The 23,904-nt window shown below is 37.5% G+C and overlaps 2 protein-coding genes across 19 annotated transcripts in view; one reads left to right on the plus strand and one right to left on the minus strand.

Annotated features, from left to right (window-relative positions):
• LOC126926808 (A disintegrin and metalloproteinase with thrombospondin motifs 3-like) overlaps positions 1-23,904 on the plus strand; it is a 163,004-nt gene that overhangs the window by 37,372 nt on the left and 101,728 nt on the right. Inside the window, exons 1-6 of one of the 16 annotated variants that reach the window (XR_007714881.1) lie at positions 1,763-1,932; positions 2,587-2,711; positions 3,180-3,272; positions 3,906-4,141; positions 18,238-18,486; positions 18,559-18,573. The exons of 2 other annotated variants lie outside the window; for them this stretch is intronic. Coding sequence is in view for 4 of the 14 variants with exons in the window: in XM_050743188.1 (XP_050599145.1) it covers positions 3,195-3,272; positions 3,906-4,141; positions 18,238-18,241 (318 nt within the window). In the remaining 10 variants the exon portion in view is untranslated. Of the gene's footprint in view, positions 1-1,748; positions 1,933-2,586; positions 2,712-2,831; positions 2,918-3,179; positions 3,273-3,425; positions 3,597-3,905; positions 4,445-18,237; positions 18,487-18,558; positions 18,574-23,904 lie in introns of those variants that run through there. 13 more of the 16 variants (XM_050743188.1, XR_007714886.1, XR_007714880.1 and 10 more) reach the window with 13 other exon arrangements.
• The window catches only part of LOC126926812 (uncharacterized), a 127,184-nt gene continuing 112,045 nt past the window's right edge, over positions 8,766-23,904 (minus strand). Inside the window, exons 1-3 of one of the 3 annotated variants that reach the window (XM_050743195.1) lie at positions 13,392-14,694; positions 13,244-13,289; positions 8,766-8,862 (exon numbers count right to left, since the gene is read on the minus strand). In XM_050743195.1, coding sequence (XP_050599152.1) covers positions 8,810-8,862; positions 13,244-13,289; positions 13,392-13,778 — 486 coding nt within the window. In that variant the 5' untranslated portion in view covers positions 13,779-14,694 and the 3' untranslated portion in view covers positions 8,766-8,809. Of the gene's footprint in view, positions 8,863-13,002; positions 13,290-13,391; positions 14,695-23,904 lie in introns of those variants that run through there. The other 2 variants (XM_050743194.1, XM_050743196.1) reach the window with 2 other exon arrangements.

Below are 23,904 nucleotides of genomic sequence, written 5' to 3' on the forward strand. Positions count from 1 at the left end.
TTTGTAATTCTGTAAAGAAACGTCCGTTGACGAACATTATATAAAGTTCTTCCTTCTTCTTCTTCTTGTCTGTAAATCAACTACTTACAATTTGACGGTTTAAATTTGGCACACCCCGTATATACAGGATGCAACGGAACAACGTCTGAAAGCGAGAACAACGCGAATCCTTGTGGAAAAATGAAGAAAAAGTATAGGATAAAACGTTCTCATTTTCGACTTGGAGAATCGAGTCTGAAAATTTATCAAGTATACTCGAACTGTATCTGAATATCGGTTCGAATAATAAATTTATTTAATTATATAATTAATTTATTACAAAGGAAATACAATCTGGATGTGAATGTTAAATGGAAACAAATTTTGCTAAGTTGAAAATCGATCGTATCGTAATTACCACGACTCGTTGTTTACAGATTAAAAATCTGTTTTACGAATACGAGGAGCTATATATCTACTATTATTAATCAATTTTTATGAAAAATTTCGTACGATGCGCGGATAAATTCTAATTTGATAAATTGTTGGAAACGTGGAAAATTGAATGCAATAAAATTACGTGGCACGGTTTACACGGTTGCAACTTTATGACCCACTTAGGTCAAGTAGCAATGAAATTTATTGCATATATCGGAAATTCAAGGCACGTAATTGGCAGTTTATAAACAAATTATTTGTTCTCTTAATTAAATTGCCCGCGTCGAAAGCTGTGAAACGTTTTTGTATCGAAATCGAAGAATCCAACATCGCGATCCTATGAATCGAAGAATGCGACGTAAATGTTCGAAGTATGGTTGAGAAACGATAGAAAATTCCAAGTGTTACGCTGTATTTCTCGTTCGATTTGAATCGAAATTTTAATGAGGAACAGCGCCGATTGATATTTAAAAGTGAAACGGTTAAGAGCAACGATACAGGTTTTGTTAAAAGCAATTGGTCTATTTACCTCGCTGTTTAAACGGGTTTGTTTGACGTTACTTTGATCAATTTCCATTGACACTTTTATAGATAGCATTCTTTTTTACGGATGGAAAGCCGTCTGATGGAAATTTGTCTGAAATGTCCGTCGTAAAATTGCATTTTCGCGGGCAACAGAAAACAATGGAATTTTGTACAAAAGCGCAATACTTTAATTAGCGCAAAATTCCATTTTCCCCGCTGGGAAATTGAATTTTCTATTAAAGCGTGATACGTTTAATCAGCGGTGGCGTAAATTCAACAAACTAACAACTGGAATATTGACTTGTCACAATTTTGTGACACCGTATATGTCGTTGATACGTTCCAGTCTGGTCGTATTTACAATTTCAGAAATTTTGCAACTATTTTTTCATTTTATCCGTAACGAGAATAGCGAAGATAAGACAGGCAAACGTGGTAAAACGTTGATAATTCGGTTACAGGGAAATCGAATAAATTCGAAGTTGAAGAAAGTAAGAGAAAGTCGAAACGAAGCAAACGCGATTCCTTAAGCCACGATGTTCAGGGATTTTATAATCTTTCCGGTGACGTCTTCGACGTGGAATACCCAGAAGCTGAGAAATTGATTCTGTACGATGAAAAAGACGATGTCTCCACAGAATACAACGATACAATAGTGGAAGAATTATCGATCGACGTAAATCCTGTTGAGAAATGCTCAGTTGGTATGACCGCTAGTTACTAAAAGGTTACTAGGGTTGTGTTGGTACGACTCCTAACGACGCTCTTTTGTCATAGGAGTCGACCACGCCTTAATTGCTAAGACGCATTGGGAGAGTTTAAACGTTTGCTGTGTGATTTGGTGTTTTGTATAAGAGAGAAAATAAAAGGTGTGATAACCAATCCGAGTGGATCCGAGATTGATTATCAACCCCAACCTATATAAAATAACAAATCCCGAGGAAATTGGATACTTCTCTGGTCCTAAATGGCAAAGGAACAGATTATCAAGTAAGTCAAATATTTTTCCAAATGCCATTCTTGTACAATCGTTGCTTTTCTACTTACCACGTACAATATAGCGGTTAATAAATTAACGAATCATCGAATATTACTGAAAGAAAGAAATTGTACTGATATTCCAATCTATCGTGTACAAAAGTAATAATAACAGCATGTAATATAAGAATAGCTTATCTTCAGCCTTAAAAGGAACTCGGTTTACAATTATTCTCCCTATTGCGTTCCACTCTCGCTTGATCTTCTACACGTTCATCTATATTTCGCTGTTTTTAATTTATTTTATTATTCCCTGTCTATTACACATATGTATATTGTCCATTGCACGAATCTTTATCTATCTTGCCTAATTTAATGTAAAAAAATAGAAAAATAGACAAATTTGCTGGAGGAATACGTTTACCAAAATTTGTCAAGAATTTTAAAGAAATTTGCAGGATGAAATTCACGGTGATACCGAATTGATATTTTTGAAATTATACTTTTGAAATAATTATTTATATCATAATAATTATTCCACGAATACTTGCTCGTAGATATTAATTTATGCTTTTAATAATCATGCGTTTAAGCTATCAAGTCGAGTCGAGTAGACTTTCTAATTTCGTGGAAGATAAGTCGATTTCTAAGATAAGTCATTTCTAGAGAAAAGACCAACTGCTAAGGATTCGCCGCCACGATGGCTAGAGCTTGGAATAGCTGCTGATTACTCCGTGGTAGATTTTCATGGAATTCGAGTACAGCAATATATCTTGGCTCTTTTAAACATCGTAAGTAATACCAAACGAAATTCTGTTATTATACTTAGATATAGAATACCTTCTCCTACATATGTACGCGAGCAACCGGGAAACATAGGGCAGAGTTATGCGTATCTCTGTATTTTCAAGGTACGCTACTTGCTTTCAAACATCTCGATCGTATACTCGGATGGAAGCTCTGTATTTTCTGTTTACACTGTTCAAAGCTTACACGTATCTTTTAAAGAGTTCTGCAAATAATTTATCCGTAATGGAATTTTGTAATCGATTAATTTCAGCCATTCGGTAATTGGTTTTCCAATGCTGTTGAGATTAATAACGTACATTTCCTAAGATAAATATAACGAATAAAATTAATTTTTTAGGAAAATTATATAAGATACGATGTATTTACGAGAGTTTTGAATAATAATTTATTTGTAAGGCTGTAATACTGTTTTAACGCCTGTTACATTTTCGTACGTATTTTAATCCTAGGTCAGTGCAATTTACATGGACCCATCGCTCGAATCCAACATGATTCTAGTGATCGTACGAATGATTTTATACGCGGAAAAACGAGACGTTATGGTAAGCGATTTCCATTAAATTAAATCATTTAACTAAAGTAGTAACTATCTGAGATACGCATATGCGAGTGTCAATTATTTTATTTTCTACTTATCTGTACAGTGTATGGTATATAAATTATATAGGTCAAAATATCTGCGCATGACGTTTTAGGTCGATAAAATGCAACGAGTTCCATTTTGTTAAATTGGACAACCGTGAACGATCCCTTGGAAACAAATTTCCAAACAAACAATTTTCACGGATCATTGACAAACCTCGCATTTATCGTGTATCCGAAATATCTGTATAATCGACTATTAAACCTTTTTCATCTCTTAAGAATCTTAATTTAATGTTATAGACCTATGATAATATCATTGATATACGACACTTGCGATTCCTTTTACTTTTCTTTTTCTGCTATTCTTCTCTGCTGTTGAATCAACATTTCAACATTTTTCAGGAAGATTAAAATACTAATAGCGTTACAAGTTACATTTGATTACAATCAACAACACGATTACTTGCACATATATTTATTATCATTGACGAATATTTATATATAGTATATAATGCATGATGTAATAATAAATATAATATATTCGTAATATTTGCTAGCTTTTATTAAGAAAATATTAAACGTTGTCGTAGGTCCGCCGTGGCGATGCCAGACGATCTCTCGAGAACGTGAACAAATGGAACAGAAAGATGCTGTCCTCGAAGGACGTAAATCACGATGTTGCTGTATGGTTGACGCGATTAGATATAGGAGGTCCTTCCGGTTACGCACCTGTGTCAGGAGTATGCTATCCCGCGAGATCGTGCGCGTTAAATCGAGACGAAGGCTTGACCAGCGCCTTTATCATCGCTCACGAAGTAGCACACATGTGAGTGTCCCACATGTTGAGATATCGTTGGCAAACTGAAATATTTATAACTGGCCTGGGTATTTACGCAGAGACCGTGTGTTATTTATTTATGCAAATACGTACTTGTACGAGAATAATTTGAAAAATGAAATCTCCATAGGAGAACTTATTATCTTTACCGAATATCACAACGAGTACTGTACTTTGAATCTGCCATAGATTTTTGCGTATTATGTGCGTTCTTGCATTCCTCCTTTCACCTACGATGGCTCTTAAACAAGAAACGATATCGTAACGAGAAATACAACTTAGCTGAGCGTCCACTTTGGTTCCACTAGTGTTGTCCCATACGACTTTGTGTTTGACCTCGCTATTAGGGGACTTTTTACCCAACGTTTCCTTCACCGCCTTCACTACCTTCGATTTATCGAACTTGAGACTTAAACTGGCCGTTACTAAATCTTCCGGCTTCTTCGACATCGGTTGGTGTCTCTTCGTGAACCAATTCGACGGTGCCATAAAGGTCGAAATAGCGGCTTTCGAGGATCCGCTAGGCTTACTTTTAGCTCCGTGCAATGTCGACACGTCGAAGCTGTTGGAACGGAAGCTCTTCGATCGACTTCCTTTCTGTTCGGTCGTTTTTCCGGGCCAGTTTGATTTGCTATCGTCCCGGGAACTCGGCGCTTCCTCGCCGCATCGGTTGATTTTCGTCGCGGAAGACTCTAACGAGCTTAGGATCGATATCAGATCCGTATTAGAGCAGACAATGCCCGCAGCACCGGAAACGGATGCACTCGCGGCTCTTGGCAGTTCCGAGACGCGCTTTCGGAGAGAAGACGTCGGCGAAACCGACGGAGTAGGCATTTCAGAGAATCGTTGTTTCGGCTGTTGAGTGTAACGTTGAGCGGAACTGTTACCCTCCAGCGGCTGTATTTCGTACACTTGCTCCGTCGACGTCCTGTACATCCTTAAGCGCACCTGGCAAACGGATTGCTTTTATTCGAAAGACAGTTTCTTTTTTATCATAATTCGTGCGTTATGATACATGTTTCGATGATTGAGCCGTTAAGCGTGACAAAGCGATGGAATTGTTTTGCACAGAAATTCTGGTTCTAAAATTATGTTAGGGATTCTAGGGCGTAATAACATCTTGGAACGCAAAGTTATCGATGTGTCGATGAAAGTTAAGCGAGCTTTATCGAAGCACACGTTCGAGTCTTTGGGCGATTGCTAGGAATACGCGTAATGTTCTTTTCTGTGAGCTGAAAAGTTGAACGACTATAAAAGGCGTTTGTAGAGGATTTCAAAGCGGAAGAAGAAGCGATACAAATGTTTAGAATCAGAAATTATCTGTTTATATAGAGATCTGTTTGATGCAAGATCTAAAATCAATCAAATCGGATTGTATGGATTGTGTATTTGTCTGTGTTAATCCTTTGACGTCGATACCAACGATGTATATAGCGAATGGCGGTTATCAGCCAAGATTATGAGCACGTACGCAAATAGACTAGAATATTTTGCAAGAATGAAATGTCTTGGTATGGTACGCTTTAATCTATCTATCCAAGTCAAAATAAGTATAAAAATCGCGTGGCAATCAACATATTTAAAAAAAAAAAAAGAAAAAAAAGAGGAGAAACAGATGCTTCTGATTGTTTTTTAGTGCATTTTCATAAAATCTTCTAAATGTTTAATTCTCATAGAATAAAAGGGAGAGTATACGTTTGAATCTCAGCAGATTTTATTAATTCTTTGAAACCATAAATACAATATGAGTATTACATCAACTTTAGTTCATACATGTAACAACATATTATTCTGCATGTAGCAGTTACATTTAATGAAACATTTACTTATCCAATAAATCCATATTCTCTACTAAACGTTCGTTTATTAATAATACTGCCATAATCGTCCACGCATTGTTCGCTTCCTTAATTATTTTTCAAAGTATAACGATAATCAATGATGCAACAGAAATATCACGTAACATCCCAACAATCTTACATGAGATTTTAGCTGTTTTTACTATACAAATTAAGTCATTATTAAAATAAGTCATTATAATAATATATATATATATATGTCGGAGATGAAAGAACACCGGAACGTTCCCTTTGGAACTTTGGGAAGACCCCTAGTATTGAAATTTAGATTTCACCATAGCCGTATTAAGAAACTGTTGTCATTCGATCCGACTGTATTTATTTGAGATTTATGATAGTGAGGCGACAATCAGTCGCCGAACGTAGCCGCGGTCAAAGGGATGAACGTTTTGTCTAACAAAGGCATGAAGTAATTCTATAGCTCTTCTTAAAAGAAATACTTGGGACAGGGCACGACGGTAAACGTTTCAATGGTTTCTGCCCCGTGGCTCGCCACACGCACACTTTGTCCTTCGGGTAAGATGATTGCCAGATGCCAACGCATCTTCACAGTATATGTTTAGCTGAGCGAGGACCGGCTACGAATATTAAGTTTCAATTATACAAAGTCTTTCAAATAGACAAATAGCCTGTGCCCCAACTATGGGAAGATAAGAGAAATCTATCCTTCCACGAACGACGCTTCCCGCTAGCAACTTTTCCCAAGGACAGCTAATATCTTTCTCTAACCACCAACATGGAAATTGACCAATTAACAGCAACGTCAATTTCCCACACCCTTCGAACGGAGACTTTTCTCCGCTGTCCAAGAATCCGACGATCTCGTGCCCTTTTTTTTTTTTTTTTTTTTTTGCGTGGGGAGGGGAAAATGCTATTACGCGTGCCCAGTGACCCGCATCACTGGGTTATGTGGGAGTCGGTCGGTTGTCGTTGCCATACCCACTAAAAACCCCTCCTCCTTCTTCCTCCGCTTAGAGGGCAGACAACCCCGGTAAAACCTGTCGGCAGTCATCAGGGTTGTCCTTTCGTGCCCCGTTGTATCTACTTCTTCGGGCAGTTACTGCTCATGTCGTCCTCTCAGCCAGTTCAGAATACTGGACTGGTCTCCTTCTGCGGTTTTTCGTTGTTTCGTGTTCTTGCCCTCATTGCTCCACGTAGTTGTTGTTTCGCTCGTTCTCCCCCTTGCCTCTTCCCAGGCCCTCGCTGTCACCCTCCTGTGACACATGACGGTCTTGCAGAATTGCCTGAATTTATTCCAGCTCTCGTTCTTGGCGGTCAACGTGGCGATCAGATTGCCCACGTCTATCTTCCCGCCCAGAGCGTTCTCCAGCTCGATCCTTCTGTCCGTCCACTTCGGGCACGCGAAGAGGGCGTGCTCTGCATCGTCGTTCGGGTCTACACAGTCGAGACAGTTGCCGTCGCTGTCCTTGCCAATCCTTTTTCTATAGACACCGAAGCTCCCATGCCCGGTTAGCAGCTGCATGGTGTGGTGATCGATGTCCATCTTCTTTTTGGTAAATAGCAGCGCACTCGGTATTAATTTCTTTGTGATATTTTCCTTTTTGTGGTTGTTCCACTCCTTCTGCCAGTCATCTTGGGCCTTCTTGCGAATCGCCTCCAGTTCCTCCTTCAGCTTGCAGCCGTCATCCGTGCCAATCCTGGACCCATGGATCTTGTTCCTCTCGTAGGTCTCTCCGAGCATCTTTATCTTTATGTAAATCGGGAGATTCCCGGTCAACACGCAAAGTGCCGCGTGGGAGACGGTACGGTATGCCGGCGTTGTTATGCACAGGGCCGTTCGTTGTGCTCGTTTCAGCTTTTACCTGTTCTTATCGGCATTCACTGCTCTAGCCCACACCAGCGCTCCGTAAGTTACGATGGACTCCCACACGTTGTAGTAGAGCCTACGAGCCAAGCTGGGCGGCCCGTTGATGTTGGGTAGAATTCCCCTAAGGGCTCCTATTAACTTGTCGACTCTATTACACACCATCTCGATATGCGTACCGAACCTCCGACTGGAGTCGATGACGACTCCGAGATCTCGTTCCCTTAGGCACACCCATCATAGATTTCTTCGACAGCGTCACCGCGACGGAGAGCCACTCACTCTAGTGCGATCTCATCGGCAATCGACCTGTCTTTCGTATACGTAATAATTGCCCCTTGCTCTAACATACAGTGTAACTTAGACGCTAACGAAGGGTAAAGTTCGTCATCCCGTTGACCGCGGATTCGTTATTGAGCCTAGGATCATCGTCATTTGCTTCTCGAGTATCTAATTATCGCGATTACTTGTCCAATTCCATCATAGTCATATTTGCACTAGTAAATATCTCCTCTATTGCATAACGATCACGTCTAGCGCCAATAGGGATTCGTTTCACGCCCTTATCCCTAACTCTAATCTTAACGCCAACCCGACATATATATATACATACATATATATATTTTATACATACATACATATATCAATTTTTATACACACAATTATACATATTCATTTTCATTTAATATTTTCATTTAATAATTTAATATACCTTCGTCCCGCAAAGGCAAATAAATTCACGCATAACATTTCTCTTCAGCGGCATTGTTCTAGGATTGTATTTGTTGAAAGAAGGATAGCATTAAGCGCTGGAATAAAGAATGACGAATCGTTATTCTTTAACCATCGTACTTAGACTCATATTTATTGAGCTACTTGTATTTTAATCGAAGTCTAATATCCTCCATCTGTAGGCGTAAATATTACTGCCGTTGTTAATGTCATTTTAAGTTTTACTACTGGAAAGGACATTTAAGTTTGAAGGCAGGCAAGTCTACTGTTCTTAAAGCTGACATTTAGACATCTAAGATTTTTTGTGTCTTTATTGACAAAAATATATTTGACTTTGCATATCTAAAATAAAGGATTTGCGTTATCTAAAATAAATAGATCATCTTTCTTTAGAAAATTCAATGTGGTGAAATTAGAATATGAGATAAAAGAAATACTATGCATACTTATTGTTCTTCTTAAAAATTAAAGGAATACTCATAATCCTAAAACATCCTTTCTATGTTGTACTAGATATATATACAATTAAAATGTGTAATAATGTGAATGATAAACTAGTTCGAATAATTATTTTGCTTAAACGTAAGTTAATTGAAATCAGATGAATGTTATACACGCATTATACCGTGCATTATGAACTATTGATTGATTGATGCTCATATTTAATTATTAACGAGAAAATTAGAAAAATAAGATTGAATTTAATCTGTCCTTCTTATATTTATTAAGATGAGTTCTGGGGCTTGAAACACTCGAGATTAGAAATTTTGATTAATGTTTCACATTATGACTGGACGCTTGTTGTAATATCTTTTGTACGAGATACACTATACATACACAAGATCAAAATGGAATTTCGAAACGGTCGTATCGTTCAACAAAAATCTCTTTTATCTTTGATCCTCTTCATAAAAATGCAATTCTCCTTTACAGAACATCATATAACATTTATTGTACGATATATTGTTCAATTATATTTCGAAATTTTCAGCTTCGAATCTTTGTTTAATTATACTGTAGAATTAAATATCATGCGTTATTTAAATATAGAGATAGACTAAACTTTTGTCCACATTTATTAAAGCTGTATCAACTGAGATGTTTAAATTTGCGAAATTTCATGGACTTTTATATTTAATTTTTCATCATGAATCCCGCTTTGCGATACAATACATATTAGATTTATAATATCTTAAATTTACAGTACCAATGCTGATTTCATCTGAAACTATTTGTTTGCAAATGATATCTTTCTTCGTTGGAATTACCCTTCACTTATAAATTAATAATTATTAACATTGAACAGTATTGTTAAACTTCAATAAAAATAGGATCGATAACTATATGTTAGTTAAAGAAACTTCCTATTACAGGTATAACAAATCATATTGAATTTTGTTTAGAAAACAATAATAAAAATGGGTGTCTTTTTGTGAAAATAATTTACAGCATATCACTCGACTTATTCATATAAGAGACATTAGTTTGTTTAAATACCCTGTTGCACCCTTTTATTCATTTTCAACCCAATTTTTTCACAACATTAAAAAATATTTTAAGCCTGAAGAAAAACATGAAAAACTTCTTATTAGCATGATTTCATGCTAAACATCCTCTTAAGATATTATAAATCTTTCTTGTTTACTAAAACCAGAGCCTAACTGAAATATACGAGTATCGCAACAGGATTAATCGTAATACATGATTAAATACAAGCAATATGTAAGCTATATTTTTACTTTTTACTTCAGAAATAAATATTTCACCAGCATCGTCTTTAGCTTAAGGAAAATAAACTTGTGAAATTTAATTTAAAGCTTCGTAAAACATGGAAATGTTGCAGGATAACAAATCAGAAAAGATATATTAAATAAATCACAGTTCAGGTATCTATAACATGTGATTCTCTTAACAAATCTGTTTCATTCATCAAGCAACTGCAAAATTTCCGTAAAATCAGAAGCGGTTTCACAAATTATAGGCATTCGTAAACATGATAGATAAGAGTTAGTATCGCGGCGTTTTAGAGTATCTATGAGCGTAATATGGACAGTAAAAAGATGTATAATAAAAATAGTTCACTTTCCAAGCTATCACTAACATTGTAACGAATTATTATACATATAACGGCTCACGAAAGTACTCGGACGCTTACAGAAACTTTCCATGAATATTTTGTTGAAGCTTTTCATGAATTTCAAGATGCATTAGGCTGTCTCAAAAGTTTCTTTCGTTTTGTTCTATTACTACAAAATAGATCATACATAAATCGATAGAATAATATAAAACAAAAAGTGTCGTGCATCTATTATTTCCTTATGAAACGAAAGAAGCTTTTGAAACAAATGTAAATAGGAATTATAAGATGCTTATTGATTACCATCGGTATTTGGACAGTTAATTATGTATTGTATAAATAAGTCACAATATTTTTAGTAGGAGCATTTTTACCCCTAATCAATCATATGTTTAAAAATACTCTTTACATTGTACATTAGTTTTTTGCTATGTGTACGTCTGCAATAAGCATCTTCTAGCTTCCATATATATATTTCCAAATTAGTCTCAATTTTTACCGGTGTAATCATGATAGACACGTCTCGTTACATTGAAGTGAAGTGAAGAAAAACACTAACACACATAATATATATTCGCAAAAATCTTCTATCTAATATTTTCGTCAACTACTGTATACACATTTATTAGATATTTGTGTGAGATTAAAATCGACAGATACGATAAAAGAATATTGTAGAGGTATAGCAATAAGAAAATACAAGGAAAGTATAGCTCGTTAATTTGAATTACACCAGATTGTCAGTCATCTATTAGGTCGTGTTAATCTCTGAATAAATTCTTAAATAAATAAGTGTTAATAAAGATAAAGATAAAGAAGTGTTAATTAAACTAGAGACACTTAACATTTATTAGCATTTGTTCTTCCCCATTACTTCTTGAATAGGTCCTTTAGGGAAGAACAGAGAGACGGTTCGCTGGATTCCGTCTGATTCCGATTTTGATTCTTGGTATTTGAAAACCAATTTGTCACTTTGCCTGACATTGGTTTGTTCGGAGATACCGAGGGCTTTCCGCTCGACCCGGAAGCCCCCGTATCGTTTCCCTTTTCCGCCGTTAACATCTTCTCAATTGCGCTACCAAATACCTACGGACAAAATTGTTCTTATAAATTTATGAATATTATGTATTTACGTATTTGAATGAAAATTTTTATGAAACGAGATTTCGCGTTAAAATACGTAATAGTAAATACGATAATTTACACGTTCTTTTTACCAAGATGAAAATGTACATGTAAATTTACTTGATGTATATGTAAATAGAAATATTTATATGTAATATTTATATGCTTGTATTTAAAATATTTTCATGCTTAAAGAATAAAGGTCATAATGTTATAAATATTTAAATCCTTGCACCTCTCCTTTATCGCGTAAGAAAGAGAAACTAAAGGTTTCACTCCAGAGAATGAGCTTCGTTCTAAAACAAATCAAATAACATATATTTAAGTATTTAACTGTTATTTAATATTCCTAATATTCAAAATAATATTTAACATTTCTATATTATTAATATAAATGAGAAGTCGATAAGATAGTTTACAATCATTAAGTACAGTATCGCAGATCCACCATCAGAGGTCAGTAATATTAAAATAAAATTCATGTTGGATTAAAAGTGTGGTTAAGTTGGGGCTAACCCCAAATTTGCAAATTTTGACCTAAGTCAAAAAGTGGCCATTTTCGCACCTCCTCGCGAACGAAAAATTCTTGTGCGACGTTTAAGAGAATTTATCAAAAAAAAAACAAAGAATTATTAGCATTTATACGAAATGTGACATGGAAGTTGAAAAAGATGAGTGTAGAGATGAAAAAATTAAGCAGAGGTCAAACTTACGCGCCACACTTGATCTTCATTTTCTTTAAATTTTGATCCAGCTGATAAATAAGTAATTAAACCAAAGGAACTAAGTTTGAAATCAAGCGAATCTGAAATACTATCAGACTGTTGCTACTGGAGAACAATAGCCATCTTGTACTTCATACTTGCTCGATTCCAAACTCTAATCGATATACCAACAGAATTTACCAGCAAAATAATTATTCAGAGATTCTGTCGGTAAAACAATTGAAGTTTAAAATCGAACGAATCCGAATTACTGCGAGATCGTTGGTGACTATTGTTCTCGTAGCAACAAACTGATGGTACTTCAGATTCGTTTGATTTCAAACTACAATTGATTTATCAATAGAGTTGTTGAAGAATTATTTTGTCGATATCGGTGTAGAACAATAGTCAACAACGATCTCGCTGTACTTCATATTTCCTCTATTACAAACGTCGATTCATTTACCAGCAGAGCATCTGAAGAATTATTTCACATGGATCATGTAGAAAAAAAACGAACACGAAAATGGAACTGTAATAACATTTTTTATTCCTTGCTGAGAGCCGTTCTTAAACATTTTTCCCTTCGCAAGAAGATCGGAAAATAACCACTTTTGACGCTCTGTTTTCATCCCATATGAATTTTATCTTTAATATTACCGATTGATAATAATGTCACTGCGACATTGTCCGCAATGATTGCAAATTATCTTCTCCACGTTTCACCTATATCGATAATACAGAATATCAAACAACAATTATTTAATTTCACGTTGTTGTTGACTTTATTAATTTTTACGATAAAGTGCATTCTCTGGAAGAGATTTTACGATTTACGATTTTCTTTTTCATTCCCCCTTTCACCTACGATGGCTCTTAAACAAGAAACGATATCGTAACGAGAAATACAACTTACCTGAGCGTCCACTTTGGTTCCACTAGTGTTGTCCCATACGACTTTGTGTTTGACCTCGCTATTAGGGGACTTTTTACCCAACGTTTCCTTCACCGCCTTCACTACCTTCGATTTATCGAACTTGAGACTTAAACTGGCCGTTACTAAATCTTCCGGCTTCTTCGACATCGGTTGGTGTCTCTTCGTGAACCAATTCGACGGTGCCATAAAGGTCGAAATAGCGGCTTTCGAGGATCCGCTAAGCTTACTTTTAGCTCCGTGCAATGTCGACACGTCGAAGCTGTTGGAACGGAAGCTCTTCGATCGACTTCCTTTCTGTTCGGTCGTTTTTCCGGGCCAGTTTGAAGAAATTCCCTTCAGATCTCCGGTTACCGTTATCCACTTCATATATAGAGTTTGAAATCTTTCTCAAAATTTTGAAAGGTCCTTTCCTAATTTCTTCCAGCTTATTTCTATTCATTCTGTTTCCGTTGTGGGTGAAGACCGTATCACCAATTTTAAACTCGTGTTCTCGTCTTTTTTTGTCATATTTTTGTTTGTTGATTTCGAAATTTCTTGCTGAGATTTTAAATGCTTCTTCTCTGTCTCTTTTTAAGTTTATCTTCTTCTCTGTTATTCCCTTAGGGATGATTTCGATCATTTTCCCATACAGTAAGTGATTTGGGGCAAATCCCGTTACACTGTGTCTGGTGTGATTGTATTCTTCTACGCTTTTTTCTGCGATCTTTGTCCAGTTTCTTTTTTTTTTCGAATTGATCTTGCATCTGATTCTGTTTACTAATGTTTGATTTACCCTCTCGTTTAGTCCATTGGAGGATGGACAGTCTGTCGAGGTGAAAATTAATTTAATGTTTTTCTCTCTCGCGTACTCTTGAATTTCCTTGGATGTCATCGCTGGGTATCGGTCTGCAAGGATAATTTTTATGGAGTCAGTTTCTCCTGTCGAGTTTATAAGTTTTATGATATCTTCCGCGCGTTGTGTTTTCGATGTGGACATAAAAACAGCCCTTGAAAAGTGATTTATGAGTATATGCATATACTTCTTTGGTGAGTTGTTGTTGGAAAAACCTCGGACCGTATCGAATGACATTATTTCAAACGGTTTCCTCGCTGGTCCTAGTCTCCACATAAGCCCGATCGGTCTTCTCGTTCTGCTTTTATTCCTAATGCAGGTTTCGCATTGTTTGCAGAATTTGTCGACAATTCGGTCCATATTTTTGAAATAATAAAAGGGTCGGATTTTTTTCAATATGTGATTCCTTCCAACATGGCCAAAGAAATCATGCACCGTCTTTATGATATGCTCGCCTAAACTAAACTCTTGTGAGACGAATATACGTTGGCGTCCTTTAATATTTTTAAAAAAAATCTCTGATTTTTTTATAAGGTCTTTCGTATTTTTAATATCTTCTCTGTTTTCTTTCTGATCTCGGATTATGTCTTGTTTTTTTATAATATTCGCTACTTTCAAAACCTCTCCTTCGTTCTCAAAACTTTCTAAGACGGGGTTCCTGGATAGCGCGACTGCCTCTATGTTGTGTTTTCCTGGTGAGTAGATGATTTTGAAGTCGTACTGCGATAAGTAGTGCATCAGGTCTCCTAAAGTTTCATCGGTTCTTGCTTTGATTCTCATTGATTCCAACGGTTTATGGTCTGAAAGGACAGTGAAGTATCTACCGATTAACCAATGCTGCCAGTACTGAATCGCCTCTTTGACCAGAACGCCGAATTAATGTCAAACGTTGAGAAGAAATGGCAATTTCCCGCTTTGACTATGATATCTTCAATTCTTGGGAATGGTTGTGGTTCCGGAACTACAATTTTGTTTATCTCTCTGAAATCAATACATAGTCTATCTCTACGATTCGACTCTTTTTTAAAGGCTAGTGTCACTGGTGCTGCAAATGGTGAACTTGATTCCTCTATGAGATCGTGTTCTAGTAGTTTCGTAATCTGGAGTTCTATTTCTCTCTGATCTGGAATGCTACATCTGTATGGTTTCTTTGATATGTATTTATTTTCGATTAGCTTAATAGAAGCTTCTTGTGATTTCCTGGTTCCCACATTGTGTTTAGCAAATACATCTCTCTATAAGTTGGCTTACCTCTATTTTTTGTAGGTTATTTAGGTGTTCTAGGTTGTCCATAGGCTTACCCGTCTCCTTGTGTTCGGTAACGTTTACCTTTCTTCTCTGGTTATTTCTTCTTTCTTCTTTTCTATTAAATATTACTTCCTCTTTGTCGTCTACTTTTTGGCTAACCCTCAAATTCTCGTCTTGTCTTAGTTTGAATTCCCTTATGGCGTCCAGCCCTAAGATGAGATCATATGTGAAGTTATTATTGCGTACTATATACACATCTATCTCTTTCTCTATCTTGTTTATCCTCATTTTTAGTCTTGCCCGGCTACTCGTGAAGTCTTCCCCATTGATGGTTTTGAACATGCTCTTGTCTTCTTTTATCTGATCAATGATCTTTTGATCGATAAAACTTGCATTCGCTCCCGTAGACACCTTTAATCTCTTTTTGATCGTTGACTTTAACTCGCAGTTTTATCAATGGTTCGTACTTCTCCGGGCATTTTAGTGTTTTTCTTCCTTCCCATCCGATGTTCCTGCTATTTCATTTTCTGATGTGAGCGCCTCCAGTGAATTTATTTGTTTGGGTTTGGATTTGAAGGAACTGAGAAAGCTACAAACTGGATATCAGTGTATGAAGAGGAATGCAAAAAATACAAAATAAAAAGCGATGAGGAAAAAGTCAAAGGTTTGAGAAAGTACCTAGGAAAAACAGCAAAAACGAGGTACCAAACAAATCTACTGAAATCTGGAGGACACAACTGGGAACTTTGGTTTCGGAAACAAACACTCCACGATAGAGCAAATGTACAGGCTTATAAACGAAATAATAGTAGCACTAGAAAACAAGGAATACTGCACAGCCCTCTTTATAGACATAGGGAAAGCATTCGATAAAATTAACCATGAAAGTCTACTACAAACAATTAGGAAACAATTCCCGGAGCAAATAAACCAATTAATAAAATCCTACCTAAGCAGCAGAACCTTCGTAATAAAAATCAAGGACACACATTCTCAAGTTAAAGACATCAAGGCCGGGGTACCACAAGGAAGCGTCCTAGGCCCAATACTATACACATTATACACGGCGAACATACCAACAACTACCAACAGCACAGTATTGACATTCGCGGATGACACAGCTATACTAGTCAGGCATACTAACCCAGAAACGGCAGTCAAAATACTACAAGAACATATCATAAAAATAGAAAATTGGCTACAAGAAAAACAAATAAAAGCGAACCCCAATAAATGCAACCATATTACATTCACGCTACGAAAAAAGATACCACCAAACATCCTATTGAACGGCACGCATATAACGCAAACAAAGCATGTCAAATACCTAGGACTCCACTTAGATACACAACTCACATGGAAACTACACATCAAATCAATAGTAGAAAAAATACAGAAAACAAGGAGACAAATGCATTGGCTAACAAGCCGAAAATCCAAACTAAACATAGAAAATAAATTAAAAATATATAAAACGATCATAAAACCAATTTGGACGTAAGGAATACCATTATGGGGGACGGCAGCAATGAGCCATATAAACAAAATAGAGGTAATACAGGCTAAAATCCTCAGAACAATAGTAAACGGACCTTGGTACGTCAGAAACGAAGATATACGGAGGGACCTGGGAATGCCAACGGTCAAGGAAGAAATTAGCAGATACTCCGAGAAATACAAATCAAGAATAGCAACACACCCAAACCGGCTAGCTGCGGAAACATACAAAACCATAAACATGAACAGAAGACTAAAAAGGAAGCACCCAGCAGACCTTATAAAGGACATAACCTAACAAACACGAGGATGGTACCCCGCTGGGGGTAGCCACCAACATGCTAATTTAACCGTTAAAAAATTCCACCAAATGTCCAAATTGGACAAATTGTGAATTTTAATAAATAAATTAAAAAAAAACTGTACGCGTTAACAAAATAGTTCCAACTTACTTGAAAATAGTTGCTTGATTCAAGCAACTGTACGCGTTAACAAAATAGCTTCAAGTTATTTGAAAATACTTGCTCCACTCAACTGCACACATTAATAAAATAGTTTCAAGTTACTTGAAAATAGTTGCTTGATTGAGGTAACTTGACCAATCTGAATCGTCATAAAAACTTGGAAGGATATTTCAGGCAAAATTACAGGTTCACATTGGCAAAATGATTTTAACTTACTTGAAAATAGTTGCTTGATTCAAGCAACTGTACACGTTAACAAAATAGTTTCAAGTAACTTGAAAATAGTTGCTTGATTCAGGTAACTTGAGCAATCTGAATCATCATAAAAACTTGGAAGGATATTTCAAGCAAAATTACAGATTCACATTGGTAAAATAATAGGTTCACATTGACAAAATGGTTTCGAATTGCTTGAATTCAAATCGTTTGACGAAGCAACATGACTAATCTGAATAGTTTAATTGTCATCTTTATCCAAGACTCGCATAGTCAATCGAGCCATTCGGAAATCACATTGACCAACTCCAAAATTGAAAAGTAGAGAAAAGTAATTACAAGTATCGCAAGTGGTGAGACAATATGCGATAAAAATGAAAAGATGAGCGTGGCATTAAGCTCTAAGGAACTAGAGGTTTTGTGAGAATCAATCGTGTACTTGGACGATGAAATTGCGAAATTGTGAGATTGTCCAAAGATGAAGTTGGTCAATTTGACTTTCGCCAGGCTCGATCGTCACTACGACAGTTCTCGCGTATCGAAACTATCTTGATGTTTGTGTGGACAGGTGAGACGAATGAGCGATCGTGGCGGAGAAGGATCGGGACATTCGGTCGTTACGATGGAAACAGAGTTACCGACTTTGTTTGGCCGTCGCGAATCAGTCGCCTGTTTTCCTTTTGGAGGCGTGACGAGGATATTACCAAATCGTCGAGACCCAGCGTCCAGAATGTCCGCACCACCGAGCGGTAGAAGAAATACGCACTATCTTCGGTTGGACATTATGGACGACATCGCATACCTAAGAGCGAGGGAGGTAAGGATCTTTCGTTTATTTTTGTTGAAGTGGTCACCACTTCTAGGAAAACTCCACATCTGGTCTTTTTAGCTTTCTCAAGCGCTGAAGCCATCGACAGCATATAGACAAAGGAATAGCAGGGAGGCAGACCCAATACGGTAGACAGGCGACTCTATGAACGTTCTAAGAGAACGGATCTCCTTCGGCGTAAATGGCGCTCCTGATCGGCGAACGGCTGCAATATCCTAAATCTTTCTTTTCGACGGTTTCCTCGTCGATCGAAAGAAACTATTCGTCGAAGTGGACTATCTGTGGCTGATCTATTACGGTAGAAAGTGAAAAAGAATAAACGAAAGATCCTTACCTCCCTCGCTCTTAGGTATGCGATGTCGTCCATAATGTCCAACCGAAGATAGTGCGTATTTCCTCTACCGCTCGGTGGTGCGGACATTCTGGACGCTGGCTCTCGACGATTTGGTAATATCCTCGTCACGCCTCCAAAAGGAAAACAGGCGACTGATTCGCGACGGCCAAACAAAGTCGGTAACTCTGTTTCCATCGTAACGACCGAATGTCCCGATCCTTCTCCGCCACGATCGCTCATTCGTCTCACCTGTCCACACAAACATCAAGATAGTTTCGATACGCGAGAACTGTCGTAGTGACGATCGAGCCTGGCGAAAGTCAAATTGACCAACTTCATCTTTGGACAATCTCATAATTTCGCAATTTCATCGTCCAAGTACACGATTGATTCTCACAAAACCTCTAGTTCCTTAGAGCTTAACGCCACGCTCATCTTTTCATTTTTATCGCATATTGTCTCACCACTTGCGATACTTGTAATTACTTTTCTCTACTTTTCAATTTTGGAGTTGGTCAATGTGATTTCCGAATGGCTCGATTGACAATGCGAGTCTTGGATAAAGATGACAATTAAACTATTCAGATTAGTCATGTTGCTTCGTCAAACGATTTGAATTCAAGCAATTCGAAACCATTTTGTCAATGTGAACCTATTATTTTACCAATGTGAATCTGTAATTTTGCTTGAAATATCTTTCCAAGTTTTTATGATGATTCAGATTGGTCAAGTTACCTGAATCAAGCAACTATTTTCAAGTTACTTGAAACTATTTTGTTAACGTGTACAGTTGCTTGAATCAAGCAACTATTTTCAAGAAAGTTAAAATCATTTTGCCAATGTGAACCTGTAATTTTGTCTGAAATATCCTTCCAAGTTTTTATGATGATTCAGATTGGTCAAGTTACCTCAATCAAGCAACTATTTTCAAGTAACTTGAAACTACTTTATTAATGTGTGCAGTTGAGTGAAGCAAGTATTTTCAAATAACTCGAAGCTATTTTGTTAACGCGTACAGTTGCTTGAATCAAGCAACTATTTTCAAGTAAGTTGGAACTATTTTGTTAACGCGTACAGTTTTTTTTTAATTTATTTATTAAAATTCACAATTTGTCCAATTTGGACATTTGGTGGAATTTTTTAACGGTTAAATTAGCATGTTGGTGGCTACCCCCAGCGGGGTACCATCCTCGTGTTTGTTAGGTTATGTCCTTTATAAGGTCTGCTGGGTGCTTCCTTTTTAGTCTTCTGTCCATGTTTATGGTTTTGTATGTTTCCGCAGCTAGCCGGTTTGGGTGTGTTGCTATTCTTGATTTGTATTTCTCGGAGTATCTGCTAATTTCTTCCTTGACCGTTGGCATTCCCAGGTCCCTCCGTATATCTTCGTTTCTGACGTACCAAGGTCCGTTTACTATTGTTCTGAGGATTTTAGCCTGTATTACCTCTATTTTGTTTATATGGCTCATTGCTGCCGTCCCCCATAATGGTATTCCTTACGTCCAAATTGGTTTTATGATCGTTTTATATATTTTTAATTTATTTTCTGTTTAGTTTGGATTTTCGGCTTGTTAGCCAATGCATTTGTCTCCTTGTTTTCTGTATTTTTTCTACTATTGATTTGATGTGTAGTTTCCATGTGAGTTGTGTATCTAAGTGGAGTCCTAGGTATTTGACATGCTTTGTTTGCGTTATATGCGTGCCGTTCAATAGGATGTTTGGTGGTATCTTTTTTCGTAGCGTGAATGTAATATGGTTGCATTTATTGGGGTTCGCTTTTATTTGTTTTTCTTGTAGCCAATTTTCTATTTTTATGATATGTTCTTGTAGTATTTTGACTGCCGTTTCTGGGTTAGTATGCCTGACTAGTATAGCTGTGTCGTCCGCGAATGTCAATACTGTGCTGTTGGTAGTTGTTGGTATGTTCGCCGTGTATAATGTGTATAGTATTGGGCCTAGGACGCTTCCTTGTGGTACCCCGGCCTTGATGTCTTTAACTTGAGAATGTGTGTCCTTGATTTTTATTACGAAGGTTCTGCTGCTTAGATAGGATTTTATTAATTGGTGTATTTGCTCCGGGAATTATTTCCTAATTGTTTGTAGTAGACTTTCATGGTTAATTTTATCGAATGCTTTCCCTATGTCTATAAAGAGGGCTGTGCAGTATTCCTTGTTTTCTAGTGCTACTATTATTTCGTTTATAAGCCTGTACATTTGCTCTATCGTGGAGTGTTTGTTTCCGAAACCAAAGTTCCCAGTTGTGTCCTCCAGATTTCAGTAGATTTGTTTGGTACCTCCTTTTTGCTGTTTTTCCTAGGTACTTTCTCAAACCTTTGACTTTTTCCTCATCGCTTTTTATTTTGTATTTTTTGCATTCCTCTTCATACTCTGATATCCAGTTTGTAGCGTTCTCAGTTCCTTCAAATCGTTCTATATTAAAGTTTATTTCCTCTATTTCCCTCTTATCTCGTCTTTGAAGGGACTCTAGAAGTTTTTCCATGTTCAGGTTGAGTTTCTCAGCAGTTCGTTCGTGAGTGCCGAGGCGTGCAGACGTGCCCGGCAAAGTCCACAAAGCAGCAAGTGACCATCCAGTTGCTGCTGAGTGCCGAGACGTGCAGACGTGTGTCCAGTGCCCTGTGAAGTTCACAAAACTCCACGTGACGCCCATCTGTCGAAAGCGAATCCAACTAACCTAGCCAGGGGTTAACAGCCTCTCGACTAGTTCTTTCACACTGAATTAACTAGCTCGATGATGGCTCTATCATTCCCAACAGGCTCCCCGGAGCTAAATTATAACACCGCCATTTTTCCTCCCCCGTGGCAAGAGGGCAACACATCTATCCTGGTAAACGACCATCACACGAAAAAACGAAAGCTCGAACCAACCAAGACAAATGTAAACAAGAGTCAAACTAAACCATCAGCCAGCCAGGTGACCACCTACAATAGATTTTCAATACTGGAGTCCACGGAAGACTCCATGATTACAACCGAAAAGGTAAATAATCTCCATACTCAAAGAATTCCCCCTCCCCCACCGATATTCATTAACGACGTAATCGACATACAGTCAATGATTAAGACTATCGAAAAAGACATCAGCAAAGAGGACTACAAGTTAAAGATTAACAACAACCACGTGAAAATACTGCCGACCCACCCAAACGCCTATAGAAAGTTAACCAAGCTATTAAAAACGTTAAACGCTAAATTCCACACATACCAGCTCAAACAAGAAAGACCATTTCGAGTGGTGCTACGCAACATCCACCACTCAGTCGATCTAGACGAACTAAAGTGCGAACTGTTAAATCACGGCCACGAAGTAACTAACATCAGCAACATTAGGCATAGAATCACAAAAAACCCACTATCCTTATTTTTTATAGACTTAAAACAAAAAACAAACAACAAAGAAATCTACAACATCAATCGGCTGATGAACTCCATAGTTAAGTTCGAGCCACCTCTTGTAAAGAAAGAAATAATACAATGCAAAAGGTGCCAAAGGTACGGCCACACGCAGAAATACTGCAATCACAACTTCCGGTGCGTAAAATGTGCAGGTAATCACCGCACTGACCAATGCACTAAATCCCCGGAAACCCCCGCCAAGTGTATCCACTGTCAAGGAGAGCATCCTGCGAACTACAAAGGATGCTCAGCCTACAAAACACTACATAATATAAAGTATCCAAAACTGAGACCCAAGGACATAACCATACAAGAACCTAAACCCCAAAAACTCACCACACCAACAGTATCCTATGCGCAGGCAACGCAAGGAAACGTAAACAACTCGAAAACACACAGTGTATACACAGAAAATAGAATTCCCACCCCACAAAGCACAGACAACTTTACCAGACTCGAAAAACTTATCGAGAAGCAAACTGAGCAAATTAACAACTTGCTGTCACTACTCACACTCTTCATGGACAAATTCATACGCACAGAAGCAAAATAAAACCAATGCGAATAGCTCTGTGGAACGCCAACGGTCTAGCTCAGCACAAATCTGAACTAGAACTATTCTTAAAACAACAGCAAATCGATGTGATGCTCATATGCGAAACCCACTTCACCGACAAAAACTACCTCAAAATACACGTCTACAACTTCTACCACACCCAACACCCCAGCGGAAAGGCCCACGGCGGCACCGAAATCATAATCAAATCAAACATCAAGCACTACGAACTTCAACCATTCCAGAAAGACTACCTCCAAGCAACAAACGTAGCAATAGAAGACTGTCATGGTACAATCACCACTTCAGCTGTATACTGCCCTCCCAGACACTCCATCGCCAAAGAAGACTTTGACCACTTCCTGGACACCCTGGGCAACAGATACATAGCCGGAGGAGACTACAACGCTAAACACACCCAATGGGGTAGCAGACTGGTTACAGTAAGAGGCAAAAACCTCCTCAACAGCATAATAACCAACAACCTCAACTACCTTACCACATACGAACCCACACACTGGCCCACCGACACAAACAAAATACCCGATCTCCTTGATTTCTTCATAACTAAAAATATCTCGTCAAGACACGTCCAAATCAATTCCTCGGCTGATCTCTCCTCTGATCATTCCCCCGTGATAGTAACAGTCAGTTCAACTATCATCGAGAATACACCTAATGGCTCCATTCATAACCAACACACCAACTGGCAGCTCTTCAGAGAAGTCTTTACCCACACAACTTCAGCCTCATCCTCACTAAAAACCAATGATGAAATCGAAGCAGCCACGGAATACCTAAATGCGAGCATAATAAACGCTATCCGCGTCTCCACACCGGCAAAAACGAGAACGGAATGTAGCATTAACTTGGTACATAAAATCCCACCCCACTTTGTCTCCAGCATATTGCTTGTACGGTTCTGCAACCATGTAACATTTGCCCCTAATGCGATACAAGTATGAGAAGAGTTTCGGTATGTTGCAGACTAAGTATCGTGAATTACGAGCGCAATAAAAATGTTACACAAGGTACAATTGCTACAACAAGGAAAACAACGTTCCGATTTGTTTAATTCTTTTAATTCGAATCACGAAAAAAGCAC

The sequence above is a fragment of the Bombus affinis genome, unplaced genomic scaffold, assembly GCF_024516045.1.
Source record: "Bombus affinis isolate iyBomAffi1 unplaced genomic scaffold, iyBomAffi1.2 ctg00000059.1, whole genome shotgun sequence".
Taxonomy (NCBI): domain Eukaryota; kingdom Metazoa; phylum Arthropoda; class Insecta; order Hymenoptera; family Apidae; genus Bombus; species Bombus affinis.